Source organism: Coregonus clupeaformis, chromosome 36 (genome assembly GCF_020615455.1).
Source record: "Coregonus clupeaformis isolate EN_2021a chromosome 36, ASM2061545v1, whole genome shotgun sequence".
NCBI lineage: Eukaryota > Metazoa > Chordata > Actinopteri > Salmoniformes > Salmonidae > Coregonus > Coregonus clupeaformis.
This window is the reverse complement of record NC_059227.1, coordinates 36,244,127-36,261,577: the sequence shown is the minus strand read 5'-3', so window position 1 is coordinate 36,261,577 and position 17,451 is coordinate 36,244,127. Positions and strand designations below refer to the sequence as shown.

Here is a 17,451-nt window from a genome sequence, read left to right as displayed (position 1 = left end):
GGCAGCCTGTTTTCACTAGTCATTGTGGGATCTTGTTCCGAAAGGTTTGTGTTAACCTAGGACTTCACGTTTCGTTTGTTGTTTTGTTCGTGTGGTGTACTTCAATAAAATATGTACGTTTATCACGCTGCGCCTTGGTCCGCTTCATCTGTCAACGATCGTGACACTCTCGCTGTTCAAATAAACCTACCATTAAAATTATAGACTAATCATTTCTTTGTCAGTGGACAAACGTACAAAGTCAGCAGGGGATCAAATACTTTTTTCCCTCACTGTAGCTATTGTCCCTGTACAACCTTTACCCAGCCCTGCCTGTTCCCATGCGAAGGGTCTAGCCTAACAGACAGATGGGGATGCCTTGCCTACTTCCCATTTCTAGTGGCCGGGGCATAGTGCATTCACTGAAAAAAAAACAAAAAAAGCCAACTTAACCAATTGCTTAATCAGCGTTATTCTGTGAGTTGGCTTAAAAAAGGACAAGAATTGGAGCTAATCTGTTAAAGTTTGTTTACTCAACAAACTGCTCGAAGTGAGCTGAATTTGAAAAGGCTTGTTTAGTAAAATTCCAAATTCATGTTTGCCTTTGAAGGTAACAATGTAAAAATGCCAATTTAACCCATGGCTTAAATCAGCGTTATTATGTGAGTTGAGTGGACTTCAAAAGGCCTAGAATTTGAGCTAATATGTTAAAGTTTGTAAATTACAAATGTTTGCTCAACCATGCCCAACATTATCATATTTCCCAGCATGCTCTATTGCAGGTATATTTTTCAGAATTGTTTGTTTCAATACTTGTGTTTTTGCATGTACATTGATTGGTAGATTTTTTATCTTATGCTACAAAAACAGATAACATACATTTTTCTAAAGCAATCCAATCTGTTAGTTGGACATTTTGCAGCCGTTAATGAGATGGCTGTTCCAGTTTATATGATTTAGGTAGTCTCAATAATCAATGTTCCCTAGTCCAAAACTGGCTCAAATTCGAAATCAAATCAATGAAACATATATATATATATATATTTTATATATTTGCCACAAGCGCCGAATCCCAACAATGCAGAGTTAAAAAGTAAGAAAAATTATAGTAACACAATAAAATAACAATAACGAGACTATATACAAGGAGTACCGGTACTAAGTCAACGTGCAGGTGTGTGAGGTAATTGAGGTATGTAGGTAGGGGTAAAAGTGAGTAGGCAAGGTATAAAAGTAATCCTTCTACCCCCCCTCCCCATCCCCCCCATAAAAAATATAAATAATAATAATAATAATAATATTGGGTGGTTGTCCCACTAGCTATCATAAGTTGAATGCACCAATTTGTAAGTCGCTCTGGATAAGAGCGTCTGCTAAATGACTTAAATGTAAATGTAAATGCAATCAGGATAGATAATAAACAGAGTAGCAGCAGTGTATGTGAAGAGTGTGAAAGTGTGTCTATGTGTGAGTGTGTGTGTGTGGCGTCAATATACATGTGTGCGTGGGTTTTGTGTGTGTAAGAATATGTAGTGTGTGTATGTGTGTGTTGGAGTGTCAGTGTAGTATGTGTGGGTAGAGTCCAGTGAGTGTGCATCGAGCCAGTGCAAGAGAGTCAGTGCAAAAAAGGGGGTCAATGCAAATAGTCTGGGTAGCCATTTGATTAACTGATCAGCAGTCTTATGGCTTGGGGGTAGAAGCTGTTCAGGAGCCTTTTGGTCCCAGACCAAGATCCTACATCTGTAGATATTCATATAAACACAAACTGCCCAACTACATTGAGAGGCAAGGTGCAGTAACGGAGGCTTGATGTGTTATGCAATCCCCTCACTGTGTTCTGAAGTGCAAATCCGGAAGCCCAGCTCTCAACATACTGGCCTCTTCTCCGCGACATTTGTGTATTATTGCATAGAGAGCATATTCCAAGCCTCTTAATCAACCCACAAGAGGCCTGTCCTTGGGTTATGTCTCCATTTTCATGCAAACGTTCACAACAAATGAAGCCTGTTGTAGTTGTAATGTACCACAGTGCTAATGCAAGCCAACAGCCCATTCAAGGTCTTCTGTTGAGCGCACCTCAGCCCTCTCAACCCCATTACAGGGTCTGTGTTCCAAATGGCACCCTATTCCCTACATAGTGCACTACTTTTAACCAGAGCCCAATGGGCCCTGGTCAAAAGTGGTACAATATAAAGGTAATAGGGTGCCGTTTGGGACTCAGGCATAGAATTCCATACTCCCAGGGGGATGTACTAATTAGCCAGTCTGATGGCTAAACGGCTGAGGCACAGCAATAGTGAATGCTGGCAGGGAGTACTTAGAACCTTTGAACGTATTTTGCAAACCGAATGTGCACCAATTTTACATGTAGAATCGTGTGAACAACGACGGCAGTCAGGCATCTACAGCAGGTGGTCCCTAAAACACAGCGGTGTTGAATGATCGGCAGATGAACGCTAGATCCACATCCTTCAGCGCGCTGTTTTAGGGACCACCCGCTGTAGATGCCTGACTGGCGACATTTTTCATGCGATTCTACATGTAAAATCAGTGAGGACTCGGTTCGCAAATTCCATTCAGAGGTGCTAAGTATTCTGGGCCAGCAAACACTATTGGTCTGCCTGAGTCCTCAGTCTTCAAACGGTAGAAGTCTTCACAAGCAATTTATGCCTCTCTTTATTTTGCATTGACAGCAGGGGGTCAAGTGCTTACAATTATCCAAGGGCACAATGGCTTTAAAGTGATTTGAAGTATCAAGACATCAATGTTAGAGGGCTCCGAGGCAAGGCAACAATACCGTAAATTAAGTGAGCAATTACAGGTAATCTGAACACATTATCATTAGACCAAATAACAGAGGTTTGTTCCTTATCAGGAAGTTCAGTTTGCAGATTAATTCTTCAGTGTATTCCATAAATGTTCTCCTATACCTCAGTCCTGCTACCGCTATAGTAGCAGCCAGTGTACTTAAATAACCCAACATCAATATTCTCGGCAGAGAAACTGTCCTTTTTATAAACAAATGTCTTTGCTTCCAGACAAAATGAGGTGACAGAAAATATATTTCCTCATTCACTTGATGCAACAGCAGTGTGTGTTCTGCTTTTGTTCAGGGCTGCTTCAATAAGGGCTGTTCTGAATGGGGTGTAGGAAAGACACACAAACATGCAAGACTGACTGTCTCTCTACAGTGGGAGTAAAGCGACAAGGGAAGGGAGAATAATCTGCTTTCCTTTCCCTATTCACACATTCAAATTTCCCAGGACCGCTGGCGGCTGGGCTGTCTGTATACACTGGCTTTCACCATTAAGGCTAGGAGATTCAAATCAAATCAAATCAAATGTTATCTGTCACATGCGCCGAATACAACAGGTGTAGACCTTATTGTGAAATGCTTATTTACAAGCCCTTAACCAACAATGCAGTTTTAATAAAAATAAGAGTTAAGAAAATACTTACTAAATAAACTAAAGTAAAAAAATACTAAAGTAACAATAACGAGGCTATATACAGTGGGTAACGGTACCGAGTCAGTCAGATTCAGTCTGAGATCAGCGCTATGGGGACCACTGACAACTTTTTCCTCAACATTTACTTAAAGGAACTTACCTTTGTGTGTGTGTGTGTTTCTGTGTGTGTATGTGTGTGTGTGTGTGTGTGTGTGTGTGTGAGTGTGAGAGAGAGACAGAGACAGAGAGAGAGTGTGTGTACTCTACATGTACATAATAAACAGTACTATAAACAGCATCAAAGTCAATGATTTGACTCATCCTATACGCCTGTAACATCCTTTCCTGAGGATGGCTCACCCTTCACAGTTTTGGGGGATTTCAACCTCCCTACGTCTACATTTGACTCATTTCTCTCTGCCTCCTTCTTTCCACTCCTCTCCTCTTTTGACCTCACCCTCTCACCGTCCCCCCCTACTCACAAGGCAGGCAATACGCTTGACTTCATCTTTACTAGATGTTGCTCTTCTACTAATCTCACTGCAACTCCCCTCCATGTCTCCGACCACTACTTTGTATCCTTTTCTCTCTCGCTCTCCTCCAACACTACTCACTCTGCCCCTACACAGATGGTAACGCGCCGCCGCAACCTTCGCTCTCTCTCTCCCACTACTCTCTCCTCTTCCATCCTATCATCTCTTCCCTCTGCTCAATCCTTCTCCCTCCAATCTCCTGATTCTGCCTCCTCAACCCTCCTCTCCTCCCTTTCTGCATCCTTTGACTCCCTGTGTCCCCTATCCTCCCGGCCGGCTCGGTCCTCCCCTCAAGCTCCGTGGCTTGACGACTCATTGCGAGCTCACAGAACAGAGCTCCGGGCAGCTGAGCGGAAATGGAAGAAAACTAAACTCCCTGCCGACCTGGCATCTTTTCACTCCCTCCTCTCTACATTTTCTTCATCTGTTTCTGCTGCTAAGGCCACTTTCTACCACTCTAAATTCCAAGCATCTGCCTCTAACCCTAGGAAGCTCTTTGCCACATTCTCCTCACTGCTGAATCCTCCCCCCACCCCCCCCCCCCCTCCTCCCTCTCTGTGGATGACTTCGTCAACCACTTTGAAAAGAAGGTTGACGACATCCGATCCTCGTTTGTTAAGTCTAATGACACTGCTGGTCCTGCTCACACTGCCCTACCCTATGCTTTGACTTCTTTCTCCCTCTCTCTCCAGATAAAATCTTGCGACTAGTGACTGCAGGCCGCCCAACAACCTGCCCGCTTGACCCCATCCCCTCCTCTCTTCTCCAGACCATCTCCGGTGACCTTCTCCCCTACCTCACCTCGCTGATCAACTCATCCTTGACCGCTGGCTATGTCCCTTCCGTCTTCAAGAGAGCGAGAGTTGCACCCCTTCTCAAAAAACCAACACTCGATCCCACTGATGTCAACAACTACAGACCAGTATCCCTTCTTTCTTTTCTTTCCAAAACTATTGAGCGTGCTGTCTTTAGCCAACTCTCTTGCTATCTCTCTCAGAATGACCTTCTTGATCCAAACCAGTCAGGTTTCAGGACTGGTCATTCAACTGAGACTGCTCTTCTCTGTGTCACGGAGGCTCTCCGCACTGCTAAAGCTAACTCTCTCTCCTCTGCTCTTGTCCTTCTAGACCTGTCTGCTGCCTTTGATACTGTGAACCATCAGATCCTCCTCTCCACCCTCTCCAAGCTGGGCATCTCCGGCGCGGCTCACTCCTGGATTGCGTCCTACCTGACCGGTCGCTCCTACCAAGTGGCGTGGCGAGAAGCTGTCTCCGCACCACGTGCTCTCACCACTGGTGTCCCCCAGGGCTCAGTTCTAGGCCCTCTCCTTTTCTCCCTATACACCAAGTCACTTGGCTCTGTCATATCCTCACATGGCCTCTCCTATCATTGCTACGCTGACGATACACAACTAATCTTCTCCTTTCCCCCTTCTGATAACCAGGTGGCGAATCGCATCTCTGCATGTCTGGCAGACATATCAGTATGGATGACGGATCACCACCTCAAGCTGAACCCTGGCAAGACGGAGCTGCTCTTCCTCCCGGGGAAGGACTGCCCGTTCCATGATCTCGCCATCACGGTTGACAACTCCGTTGTGTCCTCCTCCCAGAGTGCGAAGAGCCTTGGCGTGACCCTGGACAACACCCTGTCGTTCTCCGCTAACATCAAGGCGGTGACCCGATCCTGCAGGTTCATGCTCTACAACATTCGGAGAGTACGACCCTGCCTTACACAGGAAGCGGCACAGGTCCTAATCCAGGCACTTGTCATCTCCCGTCTGGATTACTGCAACTCGCTGTTGGCTGGGCTCCCTGCCTGTGCCATTAAACCCCTACAACTCATCCAGAATGCCGCAGCCCATCTGGTGTTCAACCTTCCCAAGTTCTCTCACGTCACCCCCCTCCTCCGCACACTCCACTGGCTTCCAGTTGAAGCTCGCATCCGTTACAAGACCATGGTGCTTGCCTATGGAGCAGTGAGGGGAACGGCACCTCCGTACCTTCAGGCTCTGATCAGTCCCTACACCCAAACGAGGGCATTGCGTTCATCCACCTCTGGCCTGCTGGCTCCCCTTCCTCTGCGGAAGCATAGTTCCCGCTCAGCCCAGTCAAAACTGTTCGCTGCTCTGGCACCCCAATGGTGGAACCACCTCCCTCACGACGCCAGGACAGCGGAGTCACTCACCACCTTCCGGAGACATTTGAAACCCCACCTCTTTAGGGAATACCTGGGATAGGATAAAGTAATCCTTCTACCCCCCCCAAAAAAAAATAATAAATAAAAATAAATAATAATAATTTGGAAAGTGGTTGTCCCACTGGCTATGGGGTGAATGCACCAATTTGTAAGTCGCTCTGGATAAGAGCGTATGCTAAATGACGTAAATGTGCCCTTGAGCAAGGCACTTAACCCTAATTGCTCCTGTAAGTCGCTCTGGATAAGAGCGTCTGCTAAATGACTAAAATGTAAAATGTAAAATGATCCTCCCCCCTGTGTGTGTGTCCTGGTCCTTACCTGGCAGGTGATCCAGAGGTGCTTTGCAAGCCGGTTGATCTCAGACAGGACATGACGGATGAGCAGGGACCTCAGCAAGCTGCTCCCTCCCAGCAGGATCAAACACTCTGTCAGCCTCTCCTCAACCTGGAACTGACAGAGGCCAAAGGGACACACTTAAACACAAGACACAGTAACACTCACACCACCACATACCCCATCACTCAACCTGGAAACAGACAGAGGACACACGTTAACACAGGACACACACGTTAACACCCCCCATCATATCCGATCACTCAACCTGGCCACTGTGCTGATCCACACATGGTTACAAAGACCTAAACGCCTGTCAGGTCAGTGGATTTACTTGTGTCAGCTGTCACCTACAGTTTGAGTCAAACCAAAGAGCAGTTTCTTTGGTTTGGCCTTAGAGAGGGGGTGAGATGATGTATTAGATGATGTTTTGGGAGATGCCATCACCTTTTCATTTTTGAACTAAGGCCTGTAGGGATTACATTTTGTTTGGAAAAACACAGACATGTAGTAGCATGAGGTGGGAGCAGAGACTACAGTAAACAAGATTGCATTGATCAACCCAGAGAGTTGCACCATCACTGCTTGCTAGCTCTATTACAGAGTGTAGGATCAGGGCGGGAGGCTGTGGGACTGATGGCAGAGAGATGAGGATTGGGCTAAATTAGACAGGACAAAAAAGCTTGGATATTGTTTGTTCGCTACATCCGCCTGTCATTTGTCTGTCCATTTGCCTTTTATGTTGGATCAATGATCAGTGAGCACACAAGGTACTGTATATAGGCTCCTAACCAATTGTAATATTATGTGTGTTTTTTCACGTTATTTGTAAATTATTTTGTACATAATGTTTCTGGCACCATCTCTTATGACCGAAAAGAGCTTCTGGATATCAGGACAGCGATTACTCACCTCATACTGGACAAAGATTTTTTCTTCAACGAGTCAGAAGCGAAGGATTTAATTCAGACACCCGACAAGGCCCAAATCCAGGTCATTCACAGGAGAAAGAGACAGAGATATTGGGGATGTGGGTCGGGATGCCTTGTAAGGATCCGACGGCGAGTAGGTAATCTGCCTCTTCCATCAGTCCTATTAGCCAACGTACAATCATTGGATAACAAAATTAACGAGCTACGATCACAAATATCAACGGGACATTAAAACCTGTAACATCTTATGTTTCACCGAGTCGTGGCTGAACGACGACACGGATAATATAGAGCTAGCTGGGTTTTCTGTGCATCGGCAGGACAGAACAGCTACGTCTAGTAAGACGAGGGGTGGGGGTGTGTATCTATTTGTCAATAACAGCTGGTGCGTGATGTCTAATATTAAAGAAGTCTCGAGGTATCGCTCGCCTGAGGTAGAGTATCTCAAGATAAGCTGTAGACCACACTATTTACCAAGAGAGTTTTCATCTATCTTTTTCGTAGCTGTCTATTTACCACCACATACCGATGCTGGCACTAAGACCGCACTCAATGAGCTGTATAAGGCCATAAGCAAACAGGAAAACACTCATCCAGAGGTGGCACTCCTAGTGGCCGGGGACTTTAATGCAGTGAAATGTGCAACCAGAAGGGAAAAAAACTCTAGATCAAATCTGACCATAATTCTATCCTCCTGATTCCTACTTACAAGCAAAAACTAAAGCAGGACGCACCAGTGACTCGGTCAATAAAGAAGTGGTCAGATGATGCAGATGCTAAGCTACAGGACTGTTTTGCTAGCACAGACTGGAATATGTTACGGGATTCATCCGATGGCATTGAGGAGTTTACCACATCAGTCACTGGCTTCATCAATAAGTGCATCAAAGAAGTCGTCCCCACAGTGACCGTACGTACATACCCCAACCAGAAGCCATGGATTACAGGCAACATCCGCACTGAGCTAAAGGGTAGAGCTGCCGCTTTCAAGGAGCAGGACTCTAACCTGGACGCTTATAAGAAATCCCGCTATACCCTCAGACGAACCATCAAACAGGCAAAGTGACAATACAGGACTAAGATCGAATCCTACTACACCGTCTCCGACGCTCGTCGGGTGTGGCAGGGCTTGCAAACTATTACAGACTACAAAGGTGGTCCTCTGTAGCTCAGCTGGTAGAGCACGGCGCTTGTAACGCCAAGGTAGTGGGTTCGATCCCCGGGACCACCCATACACAAAAATGTATGCACGCATGACTGTAAGTCGCTTTGGATAAAAGCGTCTGCTAAATGGCATATTAAAGGGAAGCACAGCCGCAAGCTGCCCAGTGACACAAGCCTACCAGTGACACAAGCCTATGCTCGCTTTGAGGCAAGCAACACTGAAGTATGCATGAGAGCATCAGCTGTTCCGGACGACTGTGTGATCACGCTCTCCGTAGTCGATGTGAGTAAGACCTTTAAAACAGGTCAACATGCAGGGCCAGACAGATTACCAGGACGTGTACTCCGAGCATGCGCTGACCAACTGGCAAGTGTCTTCACTGACATTTTCAACATGTCCCTGACTGAGTCTGTAATGCCAACATGTTTCAAGCAGACCACCATAGTCCCTGTGCCCAATAACACTAAGGTAACCTGCCTAAATGAATACAGACCCGTAGCACTCCGTCTGTAGCCATGAAGTGCTTTGAAAGGCTGGTCATGGCTCACATCAACACCATTATCCCAGAAAACCTCGACCCACTCTAATTTGCATACCGCCCCAACAGATCCACAGATGATGCAATTTCTATTGCACTCTACACTGCCCTTTCCCACCTGGACAAAAGGAACACCTACGTGAGAATGCTGTTCATTGACTACAGCTCAGCGTTCAACACCATAGTGCCCTCAAAGCTCATCACTAAGCTAAGGACCCTGAGACTAAACACCTCCCTCTGCAACTGAATCCTGGACTTCCTGACGGGCCGCCCCCAGGTGGTAAGGGTAGGTAACAACACATCTGCCACGCTGATCCTCAACACAGGGGCCCCTCAGGGGTGCATGCTCAGTCCCCTCCTGTAGTCCCTGTTCACCCATGACTGCATGGCCAGGCACGACTCCAACACCATCATTAAGTTTGCAGATGACACACCAGTGGTAGGCCTGATCACCGACAACGAGGAGACAGTCTATAGGGAGGAGGTCAGAGACCTGGCCGTATGGTGCCAGGATAACAACCGCTCCCTCAACGTGATCAAGACAAAGGAGATGATTGTGGACTACAGGAAAATAAGGACCGAGCACACCCCATTCTCATCGACGGGGCTGTAGTGGAGCAGGTTGAGAGCTTCAAGTTCCTTGGTGTCCACATCACCAACAAACTATCATGGTCCAAACACACCAAGACAGTCGTGAAGAGGGCACGACAAAGCCTATTCCCCCTCAGGAGACTGAAAACATTTGGCATGGGTCCTCAGATCCTCAAAAAGTTATACAGCTGCACCATCGAGAGCATCCTGACTGGTTGGATCACTGCCTGGTATGGCAACTGCTCGGCCTCCGACCGCAAGGCACTACAGAGGGTAGTGTATACGGCCGTGTACATCACTGGGGCCAAGCTTACTGCCATCCATGACCTCTATACCAGGCGGTGTCAGAGGAAGGCCCTAAAAATTGTCAAAGACTCCAGCCACCCTAGTCATAGACTGTTCTCTCTTCTACTGCACGGCAAGCAGTACCGGAGCGCCAAGTCTTGGTCCAAAAGGCTTCTTAACAGCTTCTACCTCCAAGCCATAAGACTCCTGAACAGCTAATCAAATGGCTACCCGGACTATTTGCATTATTCTTTGGTGGATGCCCTAATGTTACCAGACACTCAAATCTTTTACAAGCACCCCCCCCCCCCACCTAAAAAAAAGAAAAGAATTATGAAGATAAATCACAGAAAACACTGTACCCCACTCTGCTTTCAGCACTGTAGTGTTGAGATGCTCTCTCCCAGAGCTGACACACACACACACACACACATAAACAAATACATCTGTAGGCTACTGAGGATTTGTTTGGAACAGCAGAGATGAGAACGGTGATAGTATAATGTCATCTCTACACAGTGTGGATGCTATACAATAAGCTACCTTAAACACTATGATACAAGACATATTCAGATTTCAGACTATAGGCCTAAGGTTTTTCGATATCGCCAAGAGAATAAGCTAGACATAATGTAAGCCTTCACATGAGAGAGACGGCCAATAACTGAGCTCCCTCAGAGAAAAGGGGGCATGATGAAACAATAGAAGTGAGACTAGTATGTGACCAGACAGAAAACCAAGCTGTGTGCTATTCTGATTGAACTGAAACACAGTCATGAAATAAAGCTAGTATTGCTATGAGAGTGACATTTGACTGACGCCTCTGGGGAGTCAAGATATGCAATTTCATTGTCTGGGCGCTTCACTTCGGCTTCACCTCCCCGACTAGAGTAGACTGGCCTGTCTCAGGTACTCACCCATAGACAGCTGTGGAGCCATTACAGACAGACAGAGTGGCAAGGAATCCATTCAGACACAAGAGCCCCAGCATTGCTATGATCATCACCAAGGCTGGGGGCTGCAGTCAGTGTAAACGATATATAGGCTACCTGATTCACTTTGGAGTAGCCGGAGCAAATGAATGTTACCTATTGAGAGAGGCCTCTATAACCTCATTTCATCATCATGATGGCAACTGTCCATCTGTATTTCCATGGACAGAGAACACATTGTTTATTCAAAGACAAGGTAGAGATTTGATAAAAATAGCAGGCAGATTCTCCGAGGCAGAAAAGGAAGATAACGTCCTCAACTCTAAACCCTCTTGTGTAAATCAATAAAAAGGGTGCTTGGAACCAAAAATCTATCACATGACAAATTCAAATTCTTAGAGGCCTAAAGCGCAATTTAGAACAGGAATAGTAACACAACATACATTTCAATTAAGGATTTCCTCCATCCATGCCTCATGTGAAGATGCTGATGAACATGAATACTTTTGTTAGTTGGGTCATTCCACTAAATTAGTGCCTTTTGCATCCCTTTGATATTTTGTGCACAAATATTGAATTTTAAAAGCCTGTTATATTAAATGAAGTGCCCTTTAATATAGACCACATGGACAATTCAATAATTCAGCATTTTGACATGTCCCTCTGTTCATCCTCTGTGACTTCTAGGAAGATTTTAACGCACTTGACCCCAACATTTCTCCAAGTTTTCACCATCATTGTAAAGTTATTTTGTTGCATTGACAAAGTCATTTCTGAAGATTATTATTTATTTCATGTTATTAGTGATTGATTCTATGAAGAAAAAAACAACAACCTGTCCCTCAATTTAAGGTCAGCCCTGTTATGTGAACTGAACTCTCGTTTGAATATGGTGAAACTAGCCTATTACTATCAAAATAATATATATTAAAAAGAGACATCTAATAGTCAAATCATAGTGTAAGAGCAGATGAGATGGTTGTAGTCATTTTGCCCATTTTCTGATGTTTTGTGGTGAAAAACTGAGCGGATCGAGCATAACACGGCAACCCTGTTACCCATAGATAAAGTGCATTCTGAAAGTATTCAGACCCCTTGACTTTTTCCACATTTTGTTACGTTACAGCCTTATTCTAAAATGTATTAAATTGTTTTTTTCCCTCATCAATCTACACACAATACCCCATAATGACCAAGCAAAAACAGGTTTAGACATTTTTGCTAATATATTAAAAATAAAAGACTGAAATATCACATTTACATAAGTATTCAGACCCTTTACTCAGTACTTTGTTGAAGCACCTTTAGCAGCAAATACAGCTTCAAGTCTTCTTGGGTATGACGCTACATGCTTGGCACACCTGTATTTGGGGAGTTTCTCCCATTCTTCTCTGCAGATCCTCTCAAGGTCTGAGAGTCCTTTGTGTGCCTTTTGCCAAACTCCAAGAGGGCTGTCATGTGCCTTTAACTGAGGAGTGGCTTCCGTCTGGCCACTCTACCATAAAGGCTTGATTGGTGGAGTGCTGCAGAGATGGTTGTCCTTCTGGAACGTTCTCCCATCTCCACAGAGGAACTCTGGAGCTCTGTCAGAGTGACCATCGGGTTCTTGGTCACCTCCCTGACCAAGGCCCTTCTCCCCCGATTGCTCAGTTTGGCCGGGTGGCCAGCTCTAGGAAGAGTCTTGCTGGTTCCAAACTTCTTCCATTTAAGAATGTTGGAGGCCACTGTGTTCTTCGGGACCTTCAATGCTGCAGAAATGTTTTGGTACCCTTCCCCAGATCTGTGCCTCGACACAATCCTGTCTCTATGGACAATTCCTTCGACCTCATGGCTTGGTGTTTGCTCTGACAGGCACTGTCAACTGTAGGACCTTATATAGACAGGTGTGTGCCTTTCCAAATCATGTCCAATCAATTGAATTTACCACAGGTGGACTACAATCAAGTTGTAGAAACATCAAGGATGATCAATGGAAACAGGATGCACCTGAGCTCAATTTCGAGTCTCATAGCAAAGGGTCTGTATACTTCTGTAAAAAATATACTTCTGTTTTTTATTTTTAATACATTTGCAAAAATGTCTAAAAAACGTTTTTTGCTTCGTCATTATAGGGTATTGTGTGTAGATTGATGAGGAAAAAACGTTACTTAATCAATTTTAGAATAAGGCTGTAACGTAACAAAATGTGGGAAAAGGGAAGTGGTCTGAATACTTTCTGAATACACTGTAGATAGGCTAGATTTTTTTTAGGGGGGATTTATGGCTGATTTAAGATTAAGTCGTCAACCTTGTTACGGCAACCCTGTTACTTTATTTGGCACTTAATATAGTCATTTTTATTTTTTACATTACTTAAAGGACACCTAATTGGTGGATCGACCCAGTTGTTACAAAACCACCATTCCCTAACATGGTAAACACATAGTTAACCAGCAGAATGGCAAAGCTACTGTACAATGTGCTCTAGCCAGCAATGGGACTGGATCTGGCGTAATTTCCCGGGGGGGGGGGGTAATTTAAATTAATCAACTTTAATTAAATGAGGGGTAAAAAATTAAAAGTCACACAGCACTGATGGATCCCGCTACTTCCACACCCACAACTGCAAATGACATCAACAAGCCCCAGTAGCAGCAGCAGCTATTACGCTAATTACAGGATGGAGCTGGAAATCACTCCTACGGTATCTACGACTCCTCCATCTCCAAAAATAATACTCAGCAGCAGTGATACTCCTCCGGCATACAGCCTATTCTAGCGCCACCTAGAATCTACTGTAACAGGACGGAACTATGAGGCACCCTCCATCTGTGCCCACATCTCCACTCTTCCACATACAAAAAAGAATACTCAGCAGTGATACTCCTGCTAAATCGACATCAAGCCTACCCTAATGTCATCACTATGTGGCCACTAGAATGGCCCATAACAGCCTGGGACAGAACTATCTGGCACCCTCCATATGTGCCCAGTGAGGTCAAGGAAGATGTTGGCATCGTAACAGTGCTGCAACAAAACTGTTAGCAGTGACTAAAACAATTACCCTTCCTCAGTCAATCAAAGAAACTGTGACTGAGCCGCCTTCTTGAGCAGTGAGCAGACTTCATTTGCATGGAAATGACCGAAAGGCAGACTGCTGTTTGGCTGATACCTGGGAAATGACCTGGCTAATGACTTTATTCACTGACAGTACCAGTCAGACATGAGCTGAATATGAGGTGAATATAATTGTTTTTCATCCCAAACACAATCAAGGATGTCTGGAGTGAGGTGATGACAACGCACCAAAACCAGCAGTCTGTAGGCAGGACCCGTGGGTTAAGTAGGCCTACTCCAATTTGAGGCATTTCTCTGGCTGCGTCCCAAATGGCACCCTATGGACCCAGGTTAAAAGTAGTGTGTTCTATTGGGAACTGGGTGCCATACGGGATGCAGCCTCTGTCATTATGCTGCTGATTCCACAGTCCTACAGACAGAACAGGGCTGAGGAGCTTAGTCCATGTCACTGTAGAGGACACTGCATCTTGTCCCAAAACTACAGCCCTGTGATTCATACACAAAGAGGCCTCATGGTCCAGAAGGACCGCCCTGGTCCCACTCATTCACTGCCCTGTTAATGGCATGTCATGTAAAAGAGAGTTACTGCGTTATCGTATACGTGTATGCGTGCCCTCCTCCGAACAAGCCGCTTAAGTTCGGACTTTCTTAAGCTCGTATTTTACACCAGACATTATTGGACACAAGGATCGTCTTCATAATGGCATTGTACCCGCTTGGGGTGAGCTGTGAGTTTCAGCCTTTACTAAAATTGGTTTCCTGTGGACACTTGTTTGTCCTATTTTCCATTTTAAGTGACTTAACAATCGATGTATTATGCACTCCTTAATTGCAGGTCCAATCAACCATGCAGCACCACTGACTTCACAAGGCAAAAATATGTTCCGAGACAATTTGACACTATCACCATCAATCAAAGCTAGCTTTCCTCCATTATTGAATGAGGTTTTAAAAGCCATGGTATAATGACAAACATATTACAGCAAATGTTCATCCTATTTGTCATTAAGCTCCTTACACTTTGCCAACACTCAATCGAACACAGATCAGTATACAATGGAAATGAAATTCTTCTCAGAAACTTCGTGTGAGGAGAGTCTTCGGCAAACAAACAAATCCCTATCCAAACTTTGATTTGATTAAGAGACATTGATTGATTGAGTTTATTCATAATAATCCACTATGGGGTTGTCTTCTACTTCCTTGATGTCAACTCTTTCGGCATCATTACTACCCTGACTCTTCAACAACAGGCTCTCATGCATATCTGTATTGTCTTGAACAATCAGTTTGAATGGCAGTGCACTATGAATACTTGAGTCTGAGAAGAATTAGGAATGCTCTCCAAATTCCCTGCGAAAGTCATTATTGAGTAGTTTGCATTTGAGAATAAACTGTCCCAGACTGCCTCAAACTGTGTTGTGTACCGTGAATAAGGGTGATGCAGAAACCTAAGCAAGGATTTAGGCTACTGCACTCTAAAATACTGGCAGCAGGTGCAGGAATTGTGTGGCAGCTCTGAGGGTTTTGTACACACTGTATTACCTTTGGGAAAACATTTGGTACTGTCTAGAATAGAGCAGTGACTGTTCCATCTTCCTTGAGAATGACATTAAGCTGAATCGTAGTTTATGTCTTGACTCTTGACTGGTCATCTATCTCCTGTCCCTCTAAATAACAGTAACCTTGAGGACATGCTGAAGATGCAAAGACCCTTGTCCAGTAAGAGGCTTCTGAGGCTTGGTAAATATAGGAACTTCAGCCAGCCATCTTTTCAAACTAGGATGGGTCCAATGAAAGTCCTGCATTTTATTTACACCCATCGCAATGACCTAGCCTATACGAGGGAAAAATACAGCATATTTGGGGCTAATGGAAATGCTTTGGCACATTAGTCTCTGGTGACAGACTGTTGGCCAGCGAACAGAGCACGCAAGATTTGGTTCTGGGTTCCTGCCCAGATTAATGGAACATGCAAACGGCTGGCCATTCATATGATTTGGTACCAAAACAACCATGCTTCAGCATTTCAGAGCCTATGAAGCAATGGTCCAATTACTGGAAGTTTTTTGGAACCACATAATCAATGCTTCAGCAGCAGGTAAGAATCTCTAAAGCAGTTTTTCAGGAAATCCAGAGTGACTTGTGGCTCAGATTAGTGACAACAATTGGCCTGACAGCAACATACAGTGCTCTCCATTATTGGGACAGTGACCATTTTTGTTGTTGTTTTGGCTCTGTACTCCAGCACTTTGGATTTGAAATGATACAATGACTATGAGGTTAAAGCACAGACTGTCAGCTATAATTTGAGGGTATTTTCATGGTACCAAATCATTGGATGCTACCATGATTACAGATAGTCCTGAATAAATCATAAATAATGATGAGTGAGAATGTTACAGACCCACAAATATCATACCCTCCCAAAAATGCTAACCTGTCTTGGGGGTATGAAATTGGTGCGTCTGTAACTTTCTCACTCATCATTATTCACGATTCATTCAGGCCTATCTGTAATCATGGTAGCATCCACATTAATGTAGAAGTGTTTAAAAACATACAGTACCAGTCAAAAGTTTGGGCACCTACTCATTCAACGGTTTTTCTTTATTTTTTACTATTTTCTACATTGTAGAATAATAGTGAAGACATCAAAACTATGAAATAACACATATGGAATCATGTAGTAAACAAAATCACACAAATACAAATCAAAATATATTTTATATTTGAGATTCTTCAAAGTAGCCACCCTTTGCCTTGATGACAGCTTTGCACACTCTTGGCATTCTCTCAACCAGCTTCATGAGGTAGTCACCTGGAATGCATTTCAATTAACAGGTGTGCCTTGTTAAAAGTTAATTAGTGGAATGTACAGTGAGGAAAAAAAGTATTTGATCCCCTGCTGATTTCCTACGTTTGCCCACTGACAAAGACATGATCAGTCTATAATTTTAATGGTAGGTTTATTTGAACAGTGAGAGACAGAATAACAACAAAATAATCCAGAAAAACGCATGTCAAAAATGTTATAAATTGATTTGCATTTTAATGAGGGAAATAGGTATTTGACCCCTCTGCAAAACATGACTTAGTACTTGATGGCAAAACCCCTTTTTAGTATTCACAGAGGTCAGACGTTTCTTGTAGTTGGCCACCAGGTTTGCACACATCTGAGGAGGGATTTTTTGTCCCACTCCTCTTTGCAGATCTTCTCCAAGATATTAAGGTTTCGAGGCTGACGTTTGGCAACTCGAACCTTCAGCTCCCTCCACAGATTTTCTACGGGATTAAGGTCTGGAGACTGGCTAGGCCACTCCAGGACCTTAATGTGCTTCTTCTTGAGCCACTCCTTTGTTGCCTTGGCCGTGTGTTTTGGGTCATTGTCATGCTGGAATACCCATCCACGACCCATTTTCAATGCCCTGGCTGAGGGAAGGAGGTTCTCACCCAAG

General features: G+C 44.4%; 1 protein-coding gene across 1 annotated transcript in view; it reads right to left on the bottom strand.

Moving 5' to 3' along the window:
- LOC121552624 (meiosis-specific protein MEI4-like) overlaps window positions 1-17,451 on the bottom strand; it is a 34,474-nt gene that overhangs the window by 11,257 nt on the left and 5,766 nt on the right. The window contains exons 4-5 of the mRNA XM_045211210.1: window positions 10,922-10,931; window positions 6,479-6,610 (exon numbers count right to left, since the gene is read on the bottom strand). Coding sequence (XP_045067145.1) covers window positions 6,479-6,610; window positions 10,922-10,931 — 142 coding nt within the window. The remainder of the gene's footprint in view (window positions 1-6,478; window positions 6,611-10,921; window positions 10,932-17,451) is intronic.